This window comes from Chelonia mydas, chromosome 1 (genome assembly GCF_015237465.2).
Source record: "Chelonia mydas isolate rCheMyd1 chromosome 1, rCheMyd1.pri.v2, whole genome shotgun sequence".
Classification (NCBI taxonomy): Eukaryota; Metazoa; Chordata; order Testudines; family Cheloniidae; genus Chelonia; species Chelonia mydas.
In genome coordinates this window covers 232,549,878-232,574,535 of record NC_057849.1, presented here as the reverse complement: position 1 = coordinate 232,574,535, position 24,658 = coordinate 232,549,878, and the positions used below count along the sequence as shown (strand labels likewise).

General features: G+C 42.1%; 1 protein-coding gene across 5 annotated transcripts in view; it reads left to right on the top strand.

The window, feature by feature from the left end:
* Positions 1 to 10,738: 10,738 nt before the first annotated feature.
* The window catches only part of LOC102937536 (solute carrier organic anion transporter family member 1C1), a 46,133-nt gene continuing 32,213 nt past the window's right edge, over positions 10,739 to 24,658 (top strand). For 2 of the 5 annotated variants that reach the window (XM_043538940.1, XM_037915973.2), the window contains exons 1-4: positions 10,739 to 10,905; positions 18,086 to 18,236; positions 22,214 to 22,355; positions 23,918 to 24,050. In XM_043538940.1, coding sequence (XP_043394875.1) covers positions 18,108 to 18,236; positions 22,214 to 22,355; positions 23,918 to 24,050 — 404 coding nt within the window. In that variant the 5' untranslated portion in view covers positions 10,739 to 10,905; positions 18,086 to 18,107. Of the gene's footprint in view, positions 10,906 to 18,085; positions 18,237 to 22,213; positions 22,356 to 23,917; positions 24,051 to 24,658 lie in introns of those variants that run through there. The other 3 variants (XM_037915962.2, XM_037915978.2, XM_037915967.1) reach the window with 3 other exon arrangements.

Sequence of the window (24,658 nt, the reverse complement as noted above, 5' to 3'; positions counted from 1 at the left end):
CAGTCTATAATTTCCTTGGTCACATATTTTATTTTTAATCTGTATAACATTAATTTCTCTGTCATCTAAAATATTCCCATTTTTCCAAGATTATTAACAATTAACATCAAAGATCTAGAGAACTCTTCAGCCAACTCCTTTACAACTTTTGGGCATAATTATGGGCATAAATTGCAGAATTTGGATCAAGTTTTTGAACTCCCTAAAGTTCTGGTATTTTTGGATCTGAAATTTTCGCCCAGCCCAGGGAAAGGAGGGAGGCTCACTTGCTAGTTTGGATCTGGATCGAGGTTTAGATTTTTGAACACCCCAAAAAGGTGGGGTCAGGGAGACGTTAGTCAAGTCCAATTTGAAAGATGAGTAAAAATCTATTCCAATACAAAGATAGCTAATGAATCCCTTTTCAGTCTATCCCCAACGTGTAATCAGTACGTTCCACTGCTTTGAGCACTGAGAGAATTGTGCAAAGTACACAACATGAGGGTATAAAAAAGCCTTTTAATTAAAAACTCTTCATCACAATGACTATGCTATCAGAATAAAAGCGCACTTCTTGTTTGAGATATTAAAACACTCTGGATCTCTTCACATAGCAAGAGGTTCTCATGAAAAGAGATGAGCAATAAAATATATAGAGAGGCAGCCAATCAGTTAGTGAGACCACACACGAACATGCTGCTTCTACTAACCTGGGAAAACAAATGAGGCCATGACGCACAGATAGCGCCAGCTCAATTAAATGTAGCAATTTCCAGAGTGTTCAGCTGACGCTCAATTACACAGGCAAATCCACTTGCCTGAAACCACTTAGATTTTTTTTCTTTTACTAAAAAAAGAACACCCAGCGAGCGGATGCTTTTAAAAAAAAAAGTTTTTTAGTTTGGGCTATAATTTTATCAGTACAGCACAAAACAGACATTGGAAACAAGATGGTAACGGTGCAAAAAGTGACTTTGAAGACTGCTAGTTCTGCTGTTGGGAAGCCTGGGATTTCTTCTTCATTTAGAAAATAATCAGCGGAAAATATAATTCCAATCCTACGTCACTGACAGCCATTACTTTAACAGAATAGCTCATCTCAATGAAGGAGGCCTCTGAAGACAGAAAGTCCACTGTCCCAAACCAAATATTGTACATGTGAACATTGCTCTTGAGAGAACCAAAGCGGCAGTCAGCGCAGGACTTGATTGAGCAGCCAAATAACCACATCAGGGTACTTTTGAAGGTTCTCTTAATGAATGAGCACATGAGCTCAAGTGAACTAGTGTCCCCCCTCCCCCCTACCTTAAATTTAAACTGTTGGACCCATTATGTCTAACCTAAATTAATGACTGTACCCCCTAAATATTCCAGGTTGAGCAAGCTTGTAAAAGCTCAGAAGTTTGATGTCGATAAAGGTCTAGCTAATCAGCTGCTTATTTTGGGTCAAGAAATGCTGGGCAGAAAGGCCCCAGCTTTTAAAATATATTTAGACATTGCTGCACTCAGAGACTAAATGCCTTCAGAAAATGACACTTGGGCTCCAAAATCAGTTAGGGGTTGCAGTGCTGAGTGCAGCAAAGCCCAACTATTTTTACAAAGCTGGGCTCACGTGGCCTGGTTTTATACACATGCCTTCTGTCTAACTTGATTACAATATATTTTTTCTGTTAAGCTACCTCCTGTAGTTCTCTTTTGCTTGGTAGCTGTTTGTTATTGTGGCTGCCATAGGCATGGCATGCCACAGTTCAACACCGACTGTGTAATAAATTTTCCTTTTAAATTCTTGATCCATTTTCTTTCCATATTTTTAGACAAACATCATTGGGTTTAAAGCCAGTTCAAAACATTTATATGCATTACAAAAAGTCCAATGGGATTTTTTTCTAAGGTTAGGGTGTTAACCTCTGGTGTCCTGGCCAAATTCCAATTTGCATTTTTATATTTTGACACATTAACATTTTACCCATAGTTTCAACCGATAGACAATTCCTCCTGCTCTCAGCTGTAGTGTTGCATTGCTGTGTTCTCTTAAACAGCCATTGCATTCTACCCCAGCGGCAGCTGCATTTCGATCGTAGGTAAAGGGGTTCACTGGGATCCTTTGCAATATAAATGTGAGCTATTGCTCTCACTTGCCTCTTTTTTTTAATCTTGACAATTTCAGTCAAACCCTCTCTCTAACTGTGATTTCTTTTTCTTAGCCTTTCTTCTCAAGGAAAGCCTCCTTGCCCACTTACCATTCTGGTTGTCTCCTGTGCATCCCTTATCTAATTCCTTGCTGGAGTATGATGCTCAAAGCTGAATAGAGCAGGGGTTCTCAAACCACATTGCATCACAACCCCCTTTCGACAATAAAAATTACTACATGACCCCAGGAGGGGGACCGAAGCCTGAGCCAGCCCAAGCCACAGGTGGGGGCACCAAAGCCGAAGCTCAATGGCTTCAGTCCCGGGCAGGGGGTCTGTAATCTGAGTCCCCGTCCCCAGGGCTAAAGCCCTCGGGCATCGGCCCCCAGGCGGTGGTGCTCGGGCTTCAGCTTCGGCCTCAGACCCTAGCAAGTCGAAGCCAGCCCGGCGACCCCATTAACACGGGGTCATGACCCCCTTTGGGGTCCCAACCCCCAGTTTGAGAACTGCTGGAATAGAGGAACCCAATATGGTCTACAGCGCAAGAGTGCTGTATGTGCCATGCCCAGAGTTCTCTTCGCCGCGCTAGACAGCACCCCCTACTAGTGGTTTCATAAACCTTCGATTATCACTCAAATGCCCTCCAAGATAATTCATTCAAATCCCTTGGGGAATTTATTACAAAGTCAGTGATGTGTCTAGGGCGTGGATCAGTTCTGCAGTTAATATTTAGTGCGTCCTGATCATTGTGTTTAGAACTCATTCTTAGTACTCCTGGAAGGCTATTAAAGATCTGAAAAGCTGGAATCAGTCTGATGTGGTGCTAACAATGATGGGAACATTTCTATGGAAACCAAGCCAACAACCATCTCTTTGGGGCACCAAGACAACCGGAGTGACTTTATTGCATGTTCTTGTCTCCTTTCACCCACTGCTGTTCCTAGGGGCTACACTCTGACATCCTTACTCAGGAAAAACTCCATCCTCAAAAGTAAAATGCACCACCAAAGCAGGCCCTGAATCCCTCTATTCTTTAGCCACAGAGGCAAATTTGCTGCTTCTTATTTTTTGCTGCAGCAGTGAGGAGTTCACATGGACGTTGTTTAAGGTATGTCACACTCGAAAGTTAGCGGGCTTTGTTTGTGTTTTAATTCTTGGAAATTGTTGGATTTACTTTCTTTAAGAATAGATTGCATTTTAATAAAAAGAAAAGAAAAATGGGTATTTAAAAAATAATAAATCCATAGAAATAGCAGAGACTCAGACTTTCCTGCGTGACCTTCAGCAAACCTCTTTGCCTCAATTCTCCATCCTTAAAATGGGGCTAATGCTTATTTTTTCCAACCTTTTGTTTTGCTTGTATACATAGGCCTTGCTCTTGTACTGAGCTCTGTGTAGATCCAGGAGCTCACTGCAGTCTCAGGGCTTTGGACTACAAGCTCTTCAGTGCAGTGACAGTCTTTTCTTATATGCATATGTGGTGCCTAGCACAACAGGTCCCTGACCTTGGGTGAAGCATTTAAGGCACTAGTGTAATACATAAAATAAGGGGGGATGGAACTATTTAGCTATGTGTTAAAGGCTAAGCCATTGAGGTCTTCATTGTACAGAATGATTTTTTTTCTTCATGTGGATTTTCTTTCCAAAGTAGTAGTAAGAATCTGGAACACATTCTTCACCGGATTATAGCAATTTTAAAGTGGTCAAATTTTGAGGCTAAAAAGGTCAACAATGCTCCTGTTAACATTTATATTTTTAAAAAAATACCCATTCTTTTTTCCCCATTGAACAAAATCAACAATAGTTTTCCTTACAACTTTTTTGGTCTCTTTAGTAAGATTTGTCAGTGTTAAGTTAATCTTTGCAAGCAAAGCCCTTATGCTTTATGTAACGCTATCACAATATGTTTTAACAAAATGCCTTTTATGTAGCCAACAGGCTTGGGCCAAGGTGTATTTATTTTGCAAAATCTTAGAAGAGGCGCAATGTTTAAAAGTTCAGCTCTTGGGGCTTATGCAATAGGCTGGAAAAGGGAGCAGCCAGTTCACTGGAGCTTTGTCTCAGAGACTTGTTGTTGTTTGAGGTTTTTAGAGATTGACCCACAAAAAGGCTTTGCCATTAAAGCACTGAGAATTGTATGCAGCTAGATTATGCTTGTGGCTGTCAAATCACCAAAAAAAAAGTTATTCACTGAGGCTAAATTAGTTTTAGTCAATGTAATTAATTTAACCCTTAGCTTTAGAAATAGAGGTGGTCTGGATTCTAATTTCCTGTGGCTAATACAAAGCAAGAATGTAAAGACATGGAAACCGAAGACCTCCAGTAACTAACTTTAGCCAGATGCTTTATTCTGCTTCCTTCTTAAATGCTTTCTTTCAATTATAGCCAGCAAATATATAAATAAGCCATTTCTTTTAGGATGGTTGGACCACAAAACCTTTTCTTAGAGTTAGTTAATTGTCTATCGAGTTTCCAAATGAGTTCACTTGGGTTGGCTTATTGGATAGTGCTGTATGCTGTCATGTGGGAGATCCAGCTCCAAGAGAGGAGCTCAGGGCAGACCATCACCATGTCGCCTCTGTTGGAGGAGGAGATTAATGTAGCATGTCTCAGAGGTGGGCCAGAATTTGTAGCCTTAGAGGTATTTGTTAATAATAATAAATAACTAAGTAATACTTGGCCTATTCTATAGCCTTCCAATGGAACATGTCAGCAAGAAGAGAGACAATATATTTTATTGGACCAACCTCTGTAGGTTCAAGAGGCAAACTTTTGAGCTACACAGGGCTCTTCTTCAGGTCTGGGAAATGCAATCAGGGTGTCACAGCAAATCATGAGGTGGAACAGATTGTCTGGCATAAATAGTTAATACATATTTCAAGGGACTATTCAAGGTGAAATGGCCTGATAACAATTCTCTGCTCAATGGGGGGATGGTTTAGTGGGTTATAGATTATTGTAATAAGCCATAAATCCAGTGTCTCTATTCAGCCATGGTTTTTCGTATCTATCAAAGTTATGAATTTAAGCTCCTAGACTCCTTTTGAAGGTATTGGACAGGTTTCCTTTGAGAATGAGGGCTGAGGTCAAATATAGAGTGATCACTTTGTGAAGAGTTTTTGTCTTTTATCATTTTTCTGTGTGAGTTCATTTGAAAGTGTAGTGATTGTCTCGTTTCACCCACTTAGATGTTGTTGGGACATTTAGTACACTGGATGAGGTACACCACATGTTGTGATGGGCATGTGAAGGACCCATGGATATTGAAAGATGTGTGATGGACAGTGTTGAGCATTGTAGCAGTGGATATACATCTACAGGTTTTGCATCTGTTGTTCCGGCAGAGTCTGGTGCTGCTTTGAATTGTGTATCCTGGTCGGTGTGGAGCTTGCTTCTGATGATGAAGTTGGAGAGGTTGTGGGGTTGTCTTTTGGTCAAAAGAGGGGGTTCAGGACAGATTTTTTTTCAGGATACGATCCCCATCAACTATGGGTTGTAACTGTTTAATGATATTCTGTATGGATGCCAGTATCAGGTGTGCTATCAGAGGGGGTTTATTTCTGTATAGAAGCAGGTTCTTTCAGGGTATTTGGGTGTTCCATTCCAGGATGTGATCTACTTTTATGGTGGATTGTCCTTGTTAAGTGTAGTAAGATGTATATCCCAGACTTTCTCCTCAGAGAGTATTCTATTGTATCTGAGTGCCTGCCGTAGATAGCAGATTTCTTGGTGTGTTTGGGGTAGTTACTGGATCTGTGAAGGTAGGTATAGTGATCCATGTGTTCCTTGAATATAGCAGTCTGTAGGATTTCATTGTTGTAGCTGATCATTGTGTTTGGATGTTGATGATAGTGTGGGCGTATTCTATAGAGACTTTAATAGATGGGGGATGGGGTTTGAAATTGTGGTGGAAATCTATGAGAGATAGAGTTTAGGTCATCTCACCAGAGGACAAAAATACGATTGCTTGTATCTCATTGGTTTATAATTGGTTTTGTGGTGTATTTGTCCAGAAATTCTTCTTCAAGGTGGTCCATAAAGAAGTTGGTATACTGGGGAGCCATCCTACTAACCATGGCTATTCCCATGGTTTAGACAAAGTGTGTTTTTGTTGAATACGAAAATGTGAGGGGTAAGGATGAAGTGGATGAGTCTGTGGATATATTTGGGATGGATAGCTAAGGGTCATTCATTATCTTGTAAATATTTGTGGCAGGCAGTGAGCGATGCTGTCGTTGAGAGGGATGTTGGTGTATAGGGAGGTGACATCCATGGCTGCAAGGATGGAGTTCTGAGGGAGGTTGTTAATGTTGCAGAGTTTCTGGAGCAAGTCGGTTGTGTCCTGAAGGAGGCTGGCTCTTTGTGAGGATGGTTTCTGTTAGTCCTGATATTGCTTCTGTAAGAGTGTCGTGACCAGATATGATGGGTCTGCCTGGATTCCCTTGCTTATGTATCTCGAAAAGTGTATACAAGCTCCATAGGGTGGGGTTATGGAGGGAAGATGTTATAGAATTTCTCTTAGAGTTGTTTGGGGAAGGATTTAATGGTATCCTCATTTACCGGGGTAAATTGTGATGTGGTGTCTTCTTTTTTTTTTGTTCTTTATAATAGATGATGTTGGAGAGTTGTCAGTTGGTCTGGTTAATGTCGTCATCACAGTTAAGGACCATGATGGCGCCCCTTTTGTCTGCTCATTGGATCACTATTTGTCGGTTCTGTTTCAGGGACTGTATAGCTGTCCTCTTAGCAGTGTAGAGATAGTGGTGGATGTGACATTTGTTAAGGATTTCACAGTCAATTCTTTTTCCTGAAGTAGTCAATGTAGTGATCAAGAATGTGGTTTCACCCACTGTGAGTGTAGTGTCAGATGATTCTTTTTTTTTTATGACTGGCTGCGAGGACATGGTAATTGTGGTGGTGTCGTCGTTGTCATTGTGAAAGAATTCTTTTAGACAAAGTCAGTGGAAGAATTCTTGTAGGTCGCCATATGTTGAAAGGTGTGCTGTGTTACCATACTAAGTTCTATGGGTCCTACACATGCCTATCACAACACGTGGTGTATCTCATCCAGTGCACTAAATGCCCCAATAACAACTATGCTCTCGAATGAACACGCAGAAAAATGAGAAAAAACAAAAACACCAGTCACCTGTGGGTGAATCCTTTTCACAATGCAGTCACTCTATACCTGACCTCTCAGTCCTCATCTTCAAAGGAAACCTGCACAACACTGTCAAAAGATGAGCCTAGGAAGTTAAATTCATAACTTTGCTAGATACTGAAAACTATGGACTGAATAGAGTAGAGACACTGGATTTATGGCTTATTACAATAATCTATAACACACTAGTTCCACGCCCCATGACTTGGGAGGTGTTAACGGGCCACTTCACCTTAAATGGTCTCTTGAAATACGTCTTAACTATTTATTCTAAACAACCTATTCCACACTGTGTTTAGCTGTGATACTCTGAGTACATTTCCCAGATCTGAAGAAGAGCTCTGTGTAAACTTGAAAACTTGTCTTTCTCTCTGACAGGAATTGGTCCATTGAATAATAGTGAGGGTCTGAGTCTTGTTTACTCTTAGGCTCTGGCAGTATAAGGGGGCCTTAAAGTGGACATAGATGTAACTATTTCTCAAATAACATTACAATTGGCCTGTAACAGGGTGTGAGATTTTTCTACTGGAACCCTATAGGGAGATTTTGACTGATTCTTTAACTCTCTATATAAAGGGAGATGGGAGTGATTCTCTGGGTAGAGAGAACTAGGTCTTGGCAAGGAAATTCTAGGAAAAGCCAAGTTTAGGGAGAAATGTTCTACTGAGTTTTACATTTTTTGTTGTTTGAATTACTACTAAAGTCAAAACCCAGCAAAGAGGGTAAATATGGACTAAATACAGAAGGCCTGATTCTCTGTTACGTCATTCTGTGCTAATGTAACACTGACTTTTTTAATGCAGTTACAATGATGTAACAGTGGAGAACCAGGCCCAGTGTACGTAGGTTCTGTTCACGGTAGGCTGAGAGCCTTGTGTGTGTTCAGGGCCAAATTCTGCTTGCCCTATACACAAGAGTTGTCCAGCAGGATTTGGCCCACTGAACATGTCTTTTGTGTTATAATTGTTTAGCACTCTGAATTTGTTATGAGTATCCACACATTTGGGGCCTGACTGAGAATGGGAGGAGAGAGGGAAATAAATACTTGTTTTTGTGCTTTTAGAAATTTGGAAATAAGGCATGTTGAGGTACAAAATGTGACCTGCATACAGTGTAATACTCCAATTGCATTATCAACACACAGTGGAGAAGTAATTGAGGAATGGATAACAACAATCATATAATGGCAGAGATCTGTACCACCGAGTGCCCATAACAACACTGTATGGTTTTATTCAAGGTGTTCCTCAGGGTTATTACTGAGCTGGTATAGCCAGGTTAATTGCAGGTAAATGCATGGCTACTGCCAGTCCATGACTGGGCAGTGTCCTGTCCTGACCTCAAGTCTGATTTTCAGCGCTCTGTATGCAGAGACTTTGTCCAAAAAGGGCCAGCTGGCAGTGATGAATGATGATTTCAATCTTCTTGAGGTCAGTTCTCAATGGATAATAATTTGTACTAGATCTAGTCATGTAGAAATCTGCTGCAAGGCCCTGCATTTATCCCATGAGTAAGAGCTGCAAGATTAAGCCCTCAACCTTGTGTTTGAGTATCCAAAACACAATAGGTGGGTAACTTTTGTATAGCAGCTTGGTTTATTTCTCCTGTGGTATTTAAGTCAAATTAAATTAATATTGAGGTAAAACTGCCTAGCCTTAGGTGTAGAGAAGTGCTGAATACATTACGGATGGTGAGTCAAGAGATTTGTTGTGCAGGAATTGTTTGGTGATAATGATGTTATTATTTAACACTTCTAATGTGTCAGCGCTTAAGGTCCCATCAGTTTGGGGCCCCATTGTTCTAGGTTCTGAACAAGCATACAGCAAATGTCAGTGCCTGCCTGAAAGAGCTCAGAGTATAAAAGACAAGACATAAGAGGTTGATGAGTCAAGCCAGTGGGTCGAGGTGGGGGGTTGTGGAGATGACAGGGTAACAAAAAGAAAATGTTGGCAATTCATAGGGAATGAGGATCAGTAATCACAGCTTAGCACCTGCCTAGCTGTTGCCAGGCTGCAGTCTCCTGTATGCATTATGGGAGCTTGGAGGAGTGACTCAACAGAGGATCAGGTGGTGGCTTAATGGATTTTGAATAGGAACTTCACCCACTCGATGGAGCAGCATGGGGGAGAGACTCAGGGGGCTGAGGTCTGCCTCATTGGAGTGAAGGTGGGAGTTGACCTTGTGATAAGGTTAAAGGCTGGATAGGCAGGGCAAGGCTCTGTTTCTCCAGACAGAAGGAGGAAACAGATTGTAGGCCTTTCTCGGAATGATCCTGATTCTCATAATAACTGATTCCGATGGACTTTTAGGCACCCTGAGACTGCTCCGAAAAGGGAGGAGGAGATAGTTCTGAATTTCTAAAAACCACAAAACCAGAGCATAAGGCACGCCTCGGTACAAAATGTGATTTGTGCGCTGGCATAATAAAAGTCCAACCACATTAACGACTCAAAAATGGAGATATAATTAAGGAGCAGATAAAAATTCATATTAAATCAAATAAAGTAGAAATATGCACCAAGGCCCTGTATTTGGCTCGGCACCAATTCCGGTGTCACTGAGGTTTTAGCTACCATAGCGACATACCCTTTTGGGGCAGGGGGGAGGAAGAAGAATTTACAGTAATACCTTCCAATGTTCGTCTAATTAAATCTCACAAGTTAGTGGAACGTGCTGGATTTATAACCACTCACAATCCCAGTGGTTGCACTTGCAACTAATCACCCTCTTTAATATAACATGTTTGTATGAATTCATGCAGCCATTTAAACATGCAAAACCTAGAGATCAGTAAAATACAGGGCTGGAGCAGAGGGGAAGGTTTCAGAAGCTCCCGTGTTGAACAAGTTTCCTTACCTTTGGCAAAGGTCCACTGCCAGCTTTCAAAGTTTTAAGAAAGGGGGAGCTCGTATGAAATTAGTTTCTGTCACTTTAATGCATCCCTCCCTCCTGGTACATGTATGAGGGGACTCTGCTTCTGGGGAAGCAGGGCATATTTTAAAATTCTATGGTCTCAAAGGTTCAGATGCAAATCACCACCACCAAGAACTGCTGACGTAAAAGAATCTCTGGATAGAAAGAGAAAGCTTTGTGAGTACCCTTTCTTCCCTACAGCCCCCACTCTTTCCTCTTTTGTCAAGTCGTCCCCCCCCCCCAAAAGTCTTTTATTTCTTGGGAACATGCAATTAAGAAGATCAGGACTAAATTTTAAAAAAAGAATTATCAAGTTGCAAAGAAAAATATCCCAAGGGGATGGAGGGGGTTAACTGCTCTTCCAGGATTTGAGATCATAGCACCCATGGTCTTCGCTTTGGCAGTGTGATTAGTGTCCTGCAATCTATAGGAGGGAAGAAAGGGGGGGAAATGACAAGGTGGGGGGATGGGGGCGGGGGAGACAAACACAGAGATTCCTCAAGCAGAACAAAAGACAGCATTTTACCCACCCCCTATGTTTCTCACTCTCTCTACCTCCAGTGTAAGATCTACCTTCTCTGGGCTGAGTAGCTTGTAAGAGGAGGTTTTCCCTCAAACTTTTGCCACTTCCAGGCTGGGCTCTGTGTGTGTGTGTGTTTGTGTGTGTGTGGACTCACCTACTGTAAATTGGTAGACACCATCCTTTGGGATTGCTACTGCCAGGTAAGATATGGTTTTAATTCTCTTCTTTCTTGAGATCCATTTTTCACAGGCTGGTGGGCTCATATTTTTAACTGCACAGTCCCTCCCCCTTTTTCCCCCCAGTCCAGTTAATTCCCTTCGATGTTGGATGGTAATAAATCTGAGAGGGAGTTGATTGCCAAATTAGATGCACCTTCAGGGATCCTGTGGGAGGGAAAGGGTTTGTCAAGGACTGGAGCTGGAAGGGTGAAATAAGTGTCTCTTCAGGGGTAGTTGGGGAATTGTCTGGTCTGCTCAACCCTCTCCACACATGTAAACACACACACACTTTTTCAGACCATACAGCAGGGTGCAGCACTGTATCCCCACCAGCTGTGTGTGGGATATAGTGCTGAGTGTGAGGAAGCAGAGGTAATGCAAATGTTGTGTCATAAATTGGTGAGCAGGGGTGCTATTTCTCTGCTCTTCAGGAAGAAGGGTTCCAGCACCCTGGACAGCTGGAGGGAGAAATGTGAAAATAGGAGGGTGAGTGCTTTAACCTCCTCCCTCTTGGGGAGGGAAGCGAGATTGCTGGGTACCGTGGCCAGGAACTCCATTAAACAGAATATCAGTCATCTATATATGTCTAAGACACAGCTGCCCTGCTGCTGAGCCAAGCTCAACAGGCTGTTTCAATCACAAAACGATTAATTAAAAGTGGAAGAGTTTTTTTCACTTCAATCTATTCATCTATAGTCTTTTGTTTTCCTTCGAATATCTGAGAGGGCCACATTCCATCTGCTTTATTTATGTAAATAGTCCCACTGACGGCAATTTTAAGGCAAAATGCCATTGGTTTGTGCTGTTCCTGATTTGCCATAACTGTGGTAAAAGATATGAAAGACCAACAACAACAACAAAACAAAAAAACCCACCATCTATCTCAGTAGAACCCAAAAGGTCCTAGTTTGGTGTCTTCTATATTATTCCCAGAGCCTTCCCTGAGAGAGGCTCTTCTATTGTGGGGATAGTTGTTTAAAAATTGTCATTATTACATCATCAGAACCAGCCCCTGCTTTCCCTTATGCCCGTACCCCTTCCTTGAAGCTATTGGGTTGATCAGCTATACGTAAGAGAAGAATTTGGTAAAACAGAAAAAAAAAGAACACTATGTAGTTTTTGGTGCCCACTTCAATAGCTAGTTGATTTCTATTTCCTACCCTTTTTCAGTCCCTAGTAAATGGCCCCCAAATGACTCAGAACTGCTAAAAAAAACCAAATTCAAGGAAACGGCAGTGATTAATAGTTAATGTCTTTATGCCATTTGAAAGATGTTAAAGTGCTATATAAATTCCAAGTGGCGCTGTTGATAGTAATTATGATTATGAAACATGATTCAGCCTCAGAGAAAGATAAATCAACACTAGTAAAAGTGCTTCTGAAGGCAGTCAGGTAGTCACACTTACTTGGTGTATATTTGGAGAACACTATCTACTGCCTACATCTCAGGGACCAAATACCTTAACTGTCACAGAATATACAAACAGTATTTTGGAAGATTGTAGGGGTAGTGTAAACTACTGGTAGGTAAGACTATGTATGGATTATATTCTGTTGTTCCAGATAAGAGATTCACTTGAAAAAATGAAAATTCTATACAGAGATAATGAATACATGCATTATATGTTTATCTAAGAAATATCAAGGAGTGGGTTAGAATGTAATTTCACCCATTTTAATGTGTGTCTTAATGTCAGAGGATTATATTTTACATATTAGATTATTTTCTTTCATAAAGAGTAGTAAAATTCTACAAGTGTATGGTTGTACAAAGCTATGACTATTTATAAAATTGTGTGTATACCTATTTATCTCTGTTTTTATGATATACTGTAGTGTAGTTTTAATGATTCCACAGTTGAAACTTGTTGTTTTTGTCTTCTGCTAGAAGTCTAAGCAACTGTCAGTTACCATTAAAGAACTGTGTTGTATCAGATCACCCCAAATCAGTTTATGGTTCACTAACCCACGCCATACAATGTTTTGTGATTTGTTTTGAAAAATTAATATTTCAGATTGCATAGTGCCTTAGTTTCAAGGTTTATATAGTCTTTTTGGTTTCAAAATGAAAACTTATTTTAATATTTATACTGCAAATAATTGTTACTGATATACAGTGGAAAGTGTTATGTTTTTGTAGCATGAAGGTATGAGGGGTTGATCTTGCCTTATAGCCTGTTTTTTTTTTTTAATCTTTGTACCGTGGGGTGTGTGTGTATGTGTGCGTATATATATACGCATGCACATACATCTCCATTTTCCCTCATTCCTTATTCAGATAAACTTCCACTGACTGGAAATTTTGCCTGAATAAGTACTGAGGAAAACTAAGAACGATGTTGATGATGTTGCCCTCAGATGGACAGGAGATATCCTGCAAAATATATATCCATATGAAATACACAGGGCTTGAATTCAATGTTACATCAGGACCCAATATATTTCTAGAGGAAGGAGTTATTCAATGTAATGCTTAACTTCCCTTGCTTTGTACTTTTAAATGTAAAAATACCAGAAATAAAATGTACAACAAAATAGAATTTGATGTAGTTTTGCAGATCTGGACTGCTGCACACCAAGTTCTGAGTCATTGTCATTGTCATCCAAAACAGTCATGTAATCAGGCCTCGGTCCGAGGTTGTTATTCAAGTGTTTGGGTCTATACAGTAATGAAAAAGACAACGTAAATATCTTCCCACTAGTAATTTGTGTCATTACTGTTATCTTTTATTTTTAATGTGGGATTATTGTGATACTCCTAAAGCGAGGCATGGATAGTACTGGCTGGAGAGAAACACAGATTGGCAAGTTGTTGTGAAAGCTTCTCCAGGTGATATAGTTAATGGGCCTACACTCCTATTCCAGGCTTGGCCTTTCCTTACCAGAGACTGAAATTAAGGCCTAATGGTTTGATGGCTTTTCTGATCATTCACAAGCAAAATGCATTTGGTGTCTTATCATTACTTTATTGTTACACACATTGCTAAAGCACCCGTTGGCTTAGTATTTGGGCACTCTTACATACATTCACTCCCGTACAATAGGTGCCCTGTAACAGTGCTCACTGATGCCAGTGATACTCAGTTATTCCACAGGTAATTTAGTCTTTAATTAGTCCATATCTTAACTCATTTTAAGAGTTAAAAATCTTAACTCTTATCTTTAATACCTATGTTCAGAGAATAACGCTCAGTTGTCTCATCTGGGAGCAGGTTCTTAGAAAATGTGCCTATCCCAAGAGATCAGAGTATTATTGAAATTTCTCAGTGATTGTGTCTATCAGAATGCAGTCCCCTTCACGGTCGCTCTGGAATATAGGTTGCAGATCTTCTGTGCCTCTTGTAGCAGTGAGGAGGACTTCACCCTCTTTTATTTCTGTTCATTACCTCTTGCTTCCAGGAGAACATGGTAGAGCTGTAGCTCTCTGCCAGATCCCCTTCCAGACTGGGGGACTCAAGAGGCTTCATGTGCTCTAAAGGTTGTTTAGTTCCGACACCGTGTACTACAGGGGTGGGCAAACTTTTTGGCCTGAGGGCCACATCTGGGTATGGAAATTGTATGGTGGGCCATGAATGCTCATGAAATTGGGGGTTGGGGTGTGGGAGGGGGTGAGGGCTCCAGCTGGGGGGTGTGGGCTCTGGGGTGAAGCCAGAAATTAGGGGTTCAGGGTGTGGGAGGAGGCTCTGGGCTGGGGGAGGGGTTTGGGGGGTGGAGGGGGGTGGAGCTCCGGCTGGGAGTGCGGGCTCTGGGGTGGGGCTAGGGATGAGAGGTTGGGGGTGCAGGAGGGTGCTCCGGGCTGGGACCAAGGGGTTCAGAGGCTGGGAGGGAGATCATGGCTGGGGCCGGGGGTTGGAGCACAGGAGGGGGTCAGGCTCCAGTTGGCGCTTACCTCAGGCAGCTCCTGGAAGCAGGCACATGTCCCCCCTCCAGTTTGTACACGGAGATGTGGCCAGGAGGCTCCACACACTGCCTCCGCCCCCAGCACCGCCTCCACAGCTCCCACTGTCTGCAGTTCCCAGCCAATGGGAGCTGTGGAGGTGGTGCTTGGGGCGGAGGCAGTGTGTGGAGCCTCCTGGCTGCCCCTATGTGTAGGAGCTGGATGGGGGACATGCTGCTGCTTCCAGGAGCTGTGCGGAGTCACAGCACTCGCAGAGCAGGCCAAGCCTCCGACCCCACTTACTGACAGGAGTGCTGGAGCAGGACCCTGCTCCCCAACGGGAGCTCGAGGGCCGAATGCAGGCCCCGGGCTGTAGTTTGCCCACCCCTGGTGTACTATGTATCACATATGCTTATATGCCCCCCATCACCATAGTGTTTGAGCACCTCACTCTGTATAATGTTTCTCCTCACAACACCGTGTGAGCTAGGGATGTGCTATCTTTCCTATTACACAGAGAGGTTTAAGTCCATACTTAACATGTAGGCTGACAAAGCTACTGTGCTCAGGGGTATGAAAAATCCACACCCCATGAGCGTCGTAGATATGACAAACTAACCCCTGGTGTAGATGGAGGTCGGTTGATGGAAGAAGGCCTCCATTGATGGGGGAGATGGATTTCCTATAGCAACAGGAAACCCATTCCATCACTGTAGGCTGTGTCTATGCTACAGGGTTATGCTGGCATAGCTACAGTGCCTATGTGTAGACATGGCCTGACTTGCCCAAAGTCACACAGTAAGTTTGTGGCAAAGCAGGAATTGAACCCAGAGTCCCAGGCTAGTGCCCTAATCACAGAACCAGCTTTCCTGTCTGATACACAGGAGTGCTGGCATGAAAATAAACTTCTTTTCCAAGCCCTACTCAGGCTTTGGTCAGGGTGACAAAGTTCAATACCCTGTCACGTGAACACAGGTCATCAGCTGTTATTTCCACTGGCATGATGGAATGCTCTCAATGGAAGTATACTACTTCTCATTCATGGCCTCCTTCTATCTGGTTGAGACTCCAGATAGAGTGAAAGGCTCCATCCATTCATTAGGCAAATATTTGCATAAAGTTGTACTTCTAGTTAAATATGGTTAAGACTAACACTACATGTGATTGGCACCTAAGTTTCCAGAGAGACAACCACTTATTCCACAGATGCCCTGGAAAGTTGTGACGATTTGTAACTTAAATCTACATCTCTACATCTACATATGGAACAAATTAATAATCAGTCAGTTCATAAGCACCTAGAAGATAATAGGGTTATAAGGAATTGCCAGCATGGACTTGTCAAGAAAAAATCATGCCAAACCAACCAAGTTTCCTTCTTTGACAGGGTTACTAGCCTAGTGAATTGAGGGGAGCAGTACGTGTAATTTTTCTTGGTAAAGCTTTTGACATTCTCATAAACAAACTAGGAAAATGTGGGCCAGATTAAATTACTGTAAAGTAAGTGCTCAGCTGGTTGAAAGACTGCACTCAAAGAGTGGTTATCGATGGTTCGCTGTCAAACTGGGAAGGTATAGCTAGTGGAATCAGTTCTGGATCCGATAATATTCAATATTTTCATTAACAACTTGGATAATGGAGTGGAGAGCATGCTTATAAAATTTGCAGATGGCACGAAGCTGGGAGGGGCTGCATGCACTTTGGCAGACAGGATGAGAATTAAATGACCTTGACAAATTGGAAAATTGGTCTGAATTCAACAAGATGAAATTCAATATATACAAGTGCAAAGCACTTCACTTAGGAAGGAAGAATCAAATGCACAACTACAAAATGGGGAATAACTGGCTTGGTGGTAATACTGCTGAAAAGGTATAGGGATTATAGTGGATCACAAATTGAATATGAGTCAAAAATATGATGCAGCTGTGAAAAAGGCAACTATTGTGGGGGTACTTACAAGAGAAGCATCATATGTAAGACATGGGAGGTAATTGTCCTGCACAGCTAGGTAGAGGTGAGGCCTCAGCGGGCATACTGTGTCCAATTCTGAGCACCACACTTTAGGATAGGTGTGGACAGAGGAGATCAACAAAAAAGATAAACGCTTTTGAAAACCTGGCCTATAATGAAAGGCTAAAAAAACTGGGCTTGTTTAGTCTTGAGAAAAGAAGCCTGGGGGAGGCACCTCAGAATAGTCTTCAAATGTGTTAGGGGCTGTTCTAAATGGGATAGTGATCAGTTGTTCTCCATGTCCCCTGAAGGTAGGACTGGGCTTCATCTTCGGTAAAACAGCTTTAGGTTAGATATTAAGAAAAAACTTCTAAGTATAAGGGTAGTTAAGCACCGGGATAGGCTTCCAAGGCAGGTTGTGAAATCCCCGTCATTGAAGGTTTAAGAACAGGTTAGACAAACACCTGTCAGGGATGGTCTAGGTTTACTTGAACCTGCCATAACACTGTGGGCGGGACTCAATGACTTCTCAAGGTCCCTTCCAGCCCTACATGCCTATGATTCTATAAAACAACGGCAGCTTTAACATTTCCCTATTTTTGGCCAGTCTTTTTTGTTCTGTGAAACCAAGGGTTGCTTATATAGGTGAACACAAGAGATTGAAAATATTTCCTAAACCGATTTAGGGCCTGAAATGATTAACAAGGCACAGTGGTATGTAGGCATGGTTTTAAGAATTGCGGCTATATTAATATTTGAAAACAAAATATTTGGTTTTTAATCTACCTCCTTCTATTTACCTGCCAAGACACAAGGTCAGGCTTTTTTCCTGTAATCGTTGACAAGATCATCGAGACTTATGGCCCCATCTGAATTGGCAAAGGAGCTAACTTTATCATCGAGAATTAAAGCCACATTATTTTTCATGTTGCTCATTGACTGATATCAAGGGGGGGTAGAGCAAACTTGGTGGCACTTAAAACAATGAGCTTACCTATAAACCTTTAACTTCACATAGAAATCATTAGAGCAATATTTAGTCAACTAAATGCTTGGTCAAATGCCTAGCAAAATCAAATCTATGCAGCACTGATAGAGAACGAAAACACAGTTTGTTTATGGTGTATGATAGTAATTTTATCTTACTTGTATAGGTAATCTGATTGCAAATTTCCATAAGTCAACTTCTAACTCCCCATTTCTGTTTTGATTATAAACTTCTAACTGCTGTCTGCATAGGAAGCAGTTTTGCAGGTTTTAATGTTATGTGACATGAGCTTTCAGTGCTGAGCCCCTAGTTTACCGTTTTAAAATGTTCTTGTTGTCTTCTAGATTAGAGACAGGGAATATTATCATGGAGAATTCAGCAAAAGAAAATGCTCAGTTGTTCTCAAAAACCATAATCCTGCCAATTGACAGGTCTTCATCTAAATCTGAATCTTCTGCTTCCAAGGAGAAACAAACATGCTGTGGAGGTCTAAAGGTAAGGAAGAGCTCTGAATTTTACAGCACAGACCATTGAATGGCTAAGGTTTTGTTGCTGGATGCGTTTTTTCCCCGAGTATATTTCTCACTGGAATGTTACCCTTTCCCCGTTCAGTGTAAAAGTGGCATAGATGGATCTAATTTATGAAGTTCTGATGCTGATTCAAATTTCCTTAACTTTTGAGGATGTTCAGATCTGGGTCCATGGTTCAGACTCACGTGTAATGTGTGTTCACTAGTCACTATTCATGACCAATATTTACCCACATTTACAAGCCCATAGTATTTCCCTGAGTTAACAATAGAATAGTACAGTGGTTCTCCACTCAGTAGGTGGGTGGCCCTTCATTCTCTCATGTGCGGCCACCCAGGCGCGCACCTTAGAGGGAACTATCCGCAGACCACCTGACTGGACCACCAGTGGTCTGTGGATCACAGTTTGAGAACCTCTGGAATAAGAAAATGTCTGTAGTACCAGAGTGTGGGGTCAGTAAATGTCTTTTTTTTTTAATTGGCAGCCATATTAACATAGGTTTCTGGAATTTGAAAAATGATTCCTGCTACTTTAGACACTTCACTGATTGAACAAACATGAATTTTGATTTGTGGTGCTATGAATGAGAGAGCCCTGAATGCCAACAGTAATGTGGGGTTTTTTTTGGTTCCCATCAAATTCTGAGCCCACCCAAAATTGCTGTGCTTGAATGAGAGAGCACTCTCTTGTGAGTTTAGCTTCAGCAGCCTCAGACTTGTGATGTAGGATGGCAGTGTGATAATGTCCCAACACGTTCACATCATGACACCCTCCGAGAACAGAACTCCCTCGGGAAACCCAGCCCGGCACAAGCAGGCAGCAGAAGTGCAACCAGTCTTGTCTTGCAATCTGCAGTCCAGGGATAGGCTTCTGCTGTGGTGTGAGTTGAGCTCACTAAGGTATATGTGGTCACAGCCTGAATCAGAACATCTTTGGCTTTGCCTAATTCTTGCTCCCCTTCGCATTCTTTATTTCTTCTGGTTTTCCATTGTAACCAGTTACAGGCTGAGCCAATATCCATGGAAAGAGTCCCATTGATTTCAATGCCACTGGAGCCTGTAAATAACAGCCCGTAACAGATCATTTGCTCTGTGATACAATGATTCTGGTAATTTTGTACAGAATAAAGTGACAACTCTGACAACATAAACTCCTGAATATTCCCATTGGTCTCCTCTACTACCGCAGGTATCCACTGATGGCTGAGAACTGGGCCACTGTTTCTGAGAAATTAAAAACAAGTTGTATTAATTAAACATGCATTATAATAGCAATAAGATCATTGCCCCTCTGTTTGCTCAACAGTAATCGGATTCCCTCATTGAATAAACCTTCAGTCACAGTTCAGCCACTCAGGAATCAGCTTATTGCCTCCAAAATACACTAATATTATAGCTCAAACAATTAGTCCAGTTTGGAAATTTTGCTGCTATCATGCTTCCGGGCCTGGAAAGCTGGGGCAGATAATCTCTAGAAAACTTGAATAATGTGGAAATTTGGCAAATTGGTTTTGTAAACGGCCAGCCTTTCACAAACTTTGCACTTAGGTTTACTTATTAAAAAAAGCACCGGCTGATTTATGGTGAGGTCAATACCCACCTTTATCTCTGTTTGGCGGTGAGCTGGAGAAGGATGGAACATCCTGGACATTTTTACATTGCCAGTGTAACCCAGGAGGATTTTTGCTACCTACTGGTCAGGTTCCCTCTTAGGTATTTCCAAGACATTTAAGAAAACCGACATCAAAATATGTTTGAAAATGAAGAGGTTTGAAGTCCATCATCCACCCCTGAAAATCGTATTCATGTTTTTACATGACCATATAAAATCCAAAGTCATTAACGCACACATAAAGGAAAACGACAGTTATGCTTATTTGCTTGGAAAGATTTCTGAAAGCCCTCTTAGTGGGAAATACTGTTCATACCATAGAAAGTGGGGAAAGTTTTATTTAAATTATAGGAGGCACTTGGGAGATTTCCGTGGGTAGCAGCCTGTGCTGGGAAGCAATGCAAGTGTGACACTGGGAAATTAAAAAACGCAATGCGAAAGTTTGCATTAAACTTTAAAACCAACTCTACAATCAGTAGACCAAATTATGTATTAGGAAGGAAGTGTTCCTATGGAGCTCTTGATTTACCCCAATTTGTGTAATTGCACTCAGGACGGTCAAAAATGCACAGCATCAGGAAAAGTGTGGCCCTCTGTGTGTGTTATACATTGTGACATGCATCATTGCTATGGGTTTTTCCCTACGCAAAGAAAAGCCATATAAGTGCAGTAAGCACAGCCTTTGTTTGATAATGAGAAAACGACCTGTGGCCTCCATTAGAAACCACACAGTGTTTGACACTATTCTGGAGCTGGTTGCATCCGAATGAAAATAACTAGCTCTGAAAAAAGAGATGTGGGGAATCTCCATTTAATAGATACAGTACACAGAAATCTAGTCTGTGTTAGGACTGGCCTTATTCATGGTACCACGTAATGGCTAGGTCCCAACTCTCCCCCATCGCTAGTGTCCCCAGCCCAGTTGTCACTCCAGCACAATGGTGGTCTCTCTTCTGGCAGATAGTAACTCGTCCCTCCTCCTAAGTCACTGTTGAAGTCCACCCCTTTCTGGGGTAACAGAGTCTAATAAAGTGTAAAAGTCCAACATCCTCCCAGAAAGTGTTTCTGGCCCAGCTCCGGGTCCCTGAAGACCTCACAACCTTACTTCAGGGCTTACAATGTCTTTATCTCTCTTACCTCAAGGAGGCAGAAGGGTTATGTCATCCTTGTTGCTGGTTGGTAGGGGAGCCCAGGCCCACCCTCTCTGCAGGGCTCTGACCCAGGGTTCTGTGAGAGGCAGTAATATCAAGCACCCAAGCATGCTCTGAGATTACTTCCCTGGACCACTTCCTGCCATTTACTTTCTCAGCTCACTGCATGGTCACATTCTCACAAACAATCTGAGAAAAGCTAGAGTGCAGGGTTCTTTAATCCTTAAAGATCTTTAATCTGGTCCTCTTCTGCTGCCTTGGGTACTTGTTGCTTGCAGACCCCCCTTATCTGCAGCAACAGCTCCCACTGTACCCTTACTCAGGCGCTCTCAGATAGGTCTGCCACCACCTGCTATCCCTGTCCTCCTTTCTGGGCTGTCTGGCTTGGTTTTATACTCCTCCTGCTGGAGCAGGCTCCGCAGGTGCAGTGGGATGGGACCCCTGAGGCCTAGAACTGCTCCTTAACCCTCTTCTATCCCAGTGTGGGGTTTATATACCCCATCATGCAGACATAAGAGAAAAACATATATACGCTGTAGTTACTATATGACAGGAGGTTTGATGGGGGAAGGAACGTTCTACAAAGGACATTTTCATATGAAGGTTTGAGGATGGCTCTGGATCTTGATAAAGGGATGCAGCGCCTTTTGTCTCATGCTTATTGGTTAACATCCAGTCAAGGTTGGGGTAGTTTAAAAGCCCCTATTCTGCAAGTTGCTCCACAGTAGCAGATTCTCTAGTGACTTCAGTAAGAACAACTTTCAGGTTTTAAAGTTATTATCGTTGGATGGCTGGTCCCCTATGTGAAATGGGTTGCCACCTCAGTCTATTCCCTAAGTGTCCATATGAAAAAAAACCCATCAGAATTGACACTAATTGCTTTTACAGGAGGCTGAATTATCCCCCTAGCCCTAGAGACAGGGTTTGCTTTGTCATTTTGTTGTCACCTGCTAGAGATAATAGCGGTGTTGTCGGACCAGACAGTGAAGGAAATTTGAACTGCTGCTGTCCATGAGCTATGGATAAACAGAAGATTGTCAATCCAGCACCTTTCACAAACACGAGGAAAAATCACTCATAATAATAATTAATAAAAGTATTTTTAAATCATTTAATTCAATTAATACAACAAAATATTTGTTATAGTATGATCTTAATCACCATCGACTTCTCTCACAGATATTTCTTGGCGCATTATCCTTTGTTTACTTCGCTAAAGCATTGTCAGGAAGTTATCTAAAAAGTACCATCACCCAAATAGAAAGAAGATTTGATATCCCTTCTTCTTTGGTTGGTGTTATTGACGGCAGCTTTGAAATTGGTATGTGGTGCTTTCATTTTCAGACAAAACTAATGCCACCCATCATTGTGGCAAATGATCGTACAAATCTCATAGGCCTATTGAAATTAAATACGATTCATCTGGCAAGAGCAAATGTGGCCTTTAATATGTGTTTACATTTGGTGTGACAGTGATGAGACTGCGCTTAACATGGCCCTGACCATATAATGGTTGAAACTGTGGTGGTGACTGCTGCTTTAGAGATGGTTCTTGTTAGCACTGTTTTTCTGAACCAGCATGGACAGGGATTTTATTGTGAGAAATGTGATAGCCAGGGTATAGACTATTCCCCTAGATAGCACAATGCAGGGCTCTGGCTGAGCCTGATTCACCCATAGTGTGGCCTGAGCTGCAGATGTTTTACTTATCCACATAATTCAACAGTGGTGCCCACAGTTGTATGCACAGTACGCACTGAGTGTACTATTGGCAGTGGTGAGGAGTGGCAATGTTGGCAGTTGCCCCACTGCCAGTTCAGGTTTGGTCCTGCACTCCCTCTGTCACGACAGAGGGGCTGCAGGGCCAAACCTGAGTGAGCACATTGGGCAGTGGGGAGGCCAGTGCTGCTCCTCCTTGTGGCTGCTGCAGGGTGAGGCAAGTCCTACCTCAGGGCTTCCTGCAAGGAGCCTGCCCAGCCTCATCCTGTCCCCCTCCCAGGGATGGGGGTGTGATGCTGGGAGGCAGGAGCTGAGCCTGGCAAAGACCTGGGGAGTGGAAAGCTGTGGCCAGCGGCTCCACAGGGACTGATGGTGTGTACAATGGGGAAAAATTCCAGGGGGGCACCTCTGTAGTTAAGTGGTTAGCGAGCTGCATATATCAGACCATGTATTATTCTTTCCTTAGGCAAGCCCACCCAGAGACATGCACCATGGAGGTTATTGGTTACCTTGAAGCAGTGTTAAAAGGGTTTGGCACTGGTGTTAGCAATAGACAAAAGACAATAATTTTCGTGTTCAGTGTTCAGTCCTCTCTCCCCCGGCGTTGTCACTGTGAGATCCCCTCCTGTGTAATCCAGCCAGGATAGCTCTGTGACTTGGTAAATGGCGAGCATACAAAGGTCAAATCCTATATTGCCTCCACTGGTCAATGGATCAAGGGTACTCCTGCACGGAGATCTCCAGCATGACATCATGTAAAGTTACCATCAAACCTTTGGATTTATGTCAAAATTCCTTCAGTTTTGTGTTTTGTGGAATCTTAGCGCTCCTGGGAATATAATATTGGCTAAGGTACCCGAAGTCCTATTACTTGGCTGCCTCATTCCCTCCTCCGCTTGACATTCCACTTCTCTTTCTAATGACTGGCATCTGGCTAGGTCCTCGTTTCCAGCTGTTTCTACAGGTGCCCATGTTCTTCCTAACTGATCCTGGACACTTGCACAAATATTTGGAAACAAGAAGGAGACCCACCACCATGTGAGCAGCCATCTTTCTGTGGACCCCCAACAAGTGTTATATAGGCCATGGTTTAGCATGTAGTTTACACGTAGTTCACTTATGAATGTGTTGTAAATCCAAGTTACCTTTTTGTATTTTTCAAAGGAAATCTCCTAATCATAATTCTTGTAAGCTACTTTGGAGCGAAACTTCATAGGCCAAAGATAATTGGAGTTGGTTGCCTAATAATGTCAGCTGGAACATTTCTAATTGCGATGCCCCAATTCTTTATGGGACGGTAAGTGCAAAGCAATCTGTTCTTTCAGTTCAGAAAGAAATGCACTAGCACAGAACTTACCTTTTGCCCATGAACCTATTTAAACTACATAGACACTGATTGTGGAAGTGCTGACGGGAACAGAGAGTAATATGGTTACTACTATTAATTGTTTATTACAAATAGATTCTTTATTACTATAGTTGAGCAAATAATAGAAAAATATTCCATCAAGATCTATTCAAATTTGAAATTCATTTCTGATTAGTGGACGTTTGTCAGCCCTTTCTGGGCGTGATTTAAAGCCCATTGGAGCCCTCTATGATAAAGTGATGAATAAAAACAGAAAATAGTGAGTAGGAAAGAAATATGTAGGACCCAGAGGACACTCCCACTATTTTGTATTCTACACTAGATCAGATTTGGGACTCTGAATATCGGGTGGGCTTCTGGAATGTGGCCACATGCACACTTCATACAGTACAATGTTTTTACAACATACATTTACTTATCTAACCCCTCTCAATCATGTGTATATATAACCTGTAATCCATGCAGCTTGTTGGGATCCCCTTAATCAGATGCACCTGAGACTTCATTTAAGTGCTTTGGTACATGCCTATCTTCAA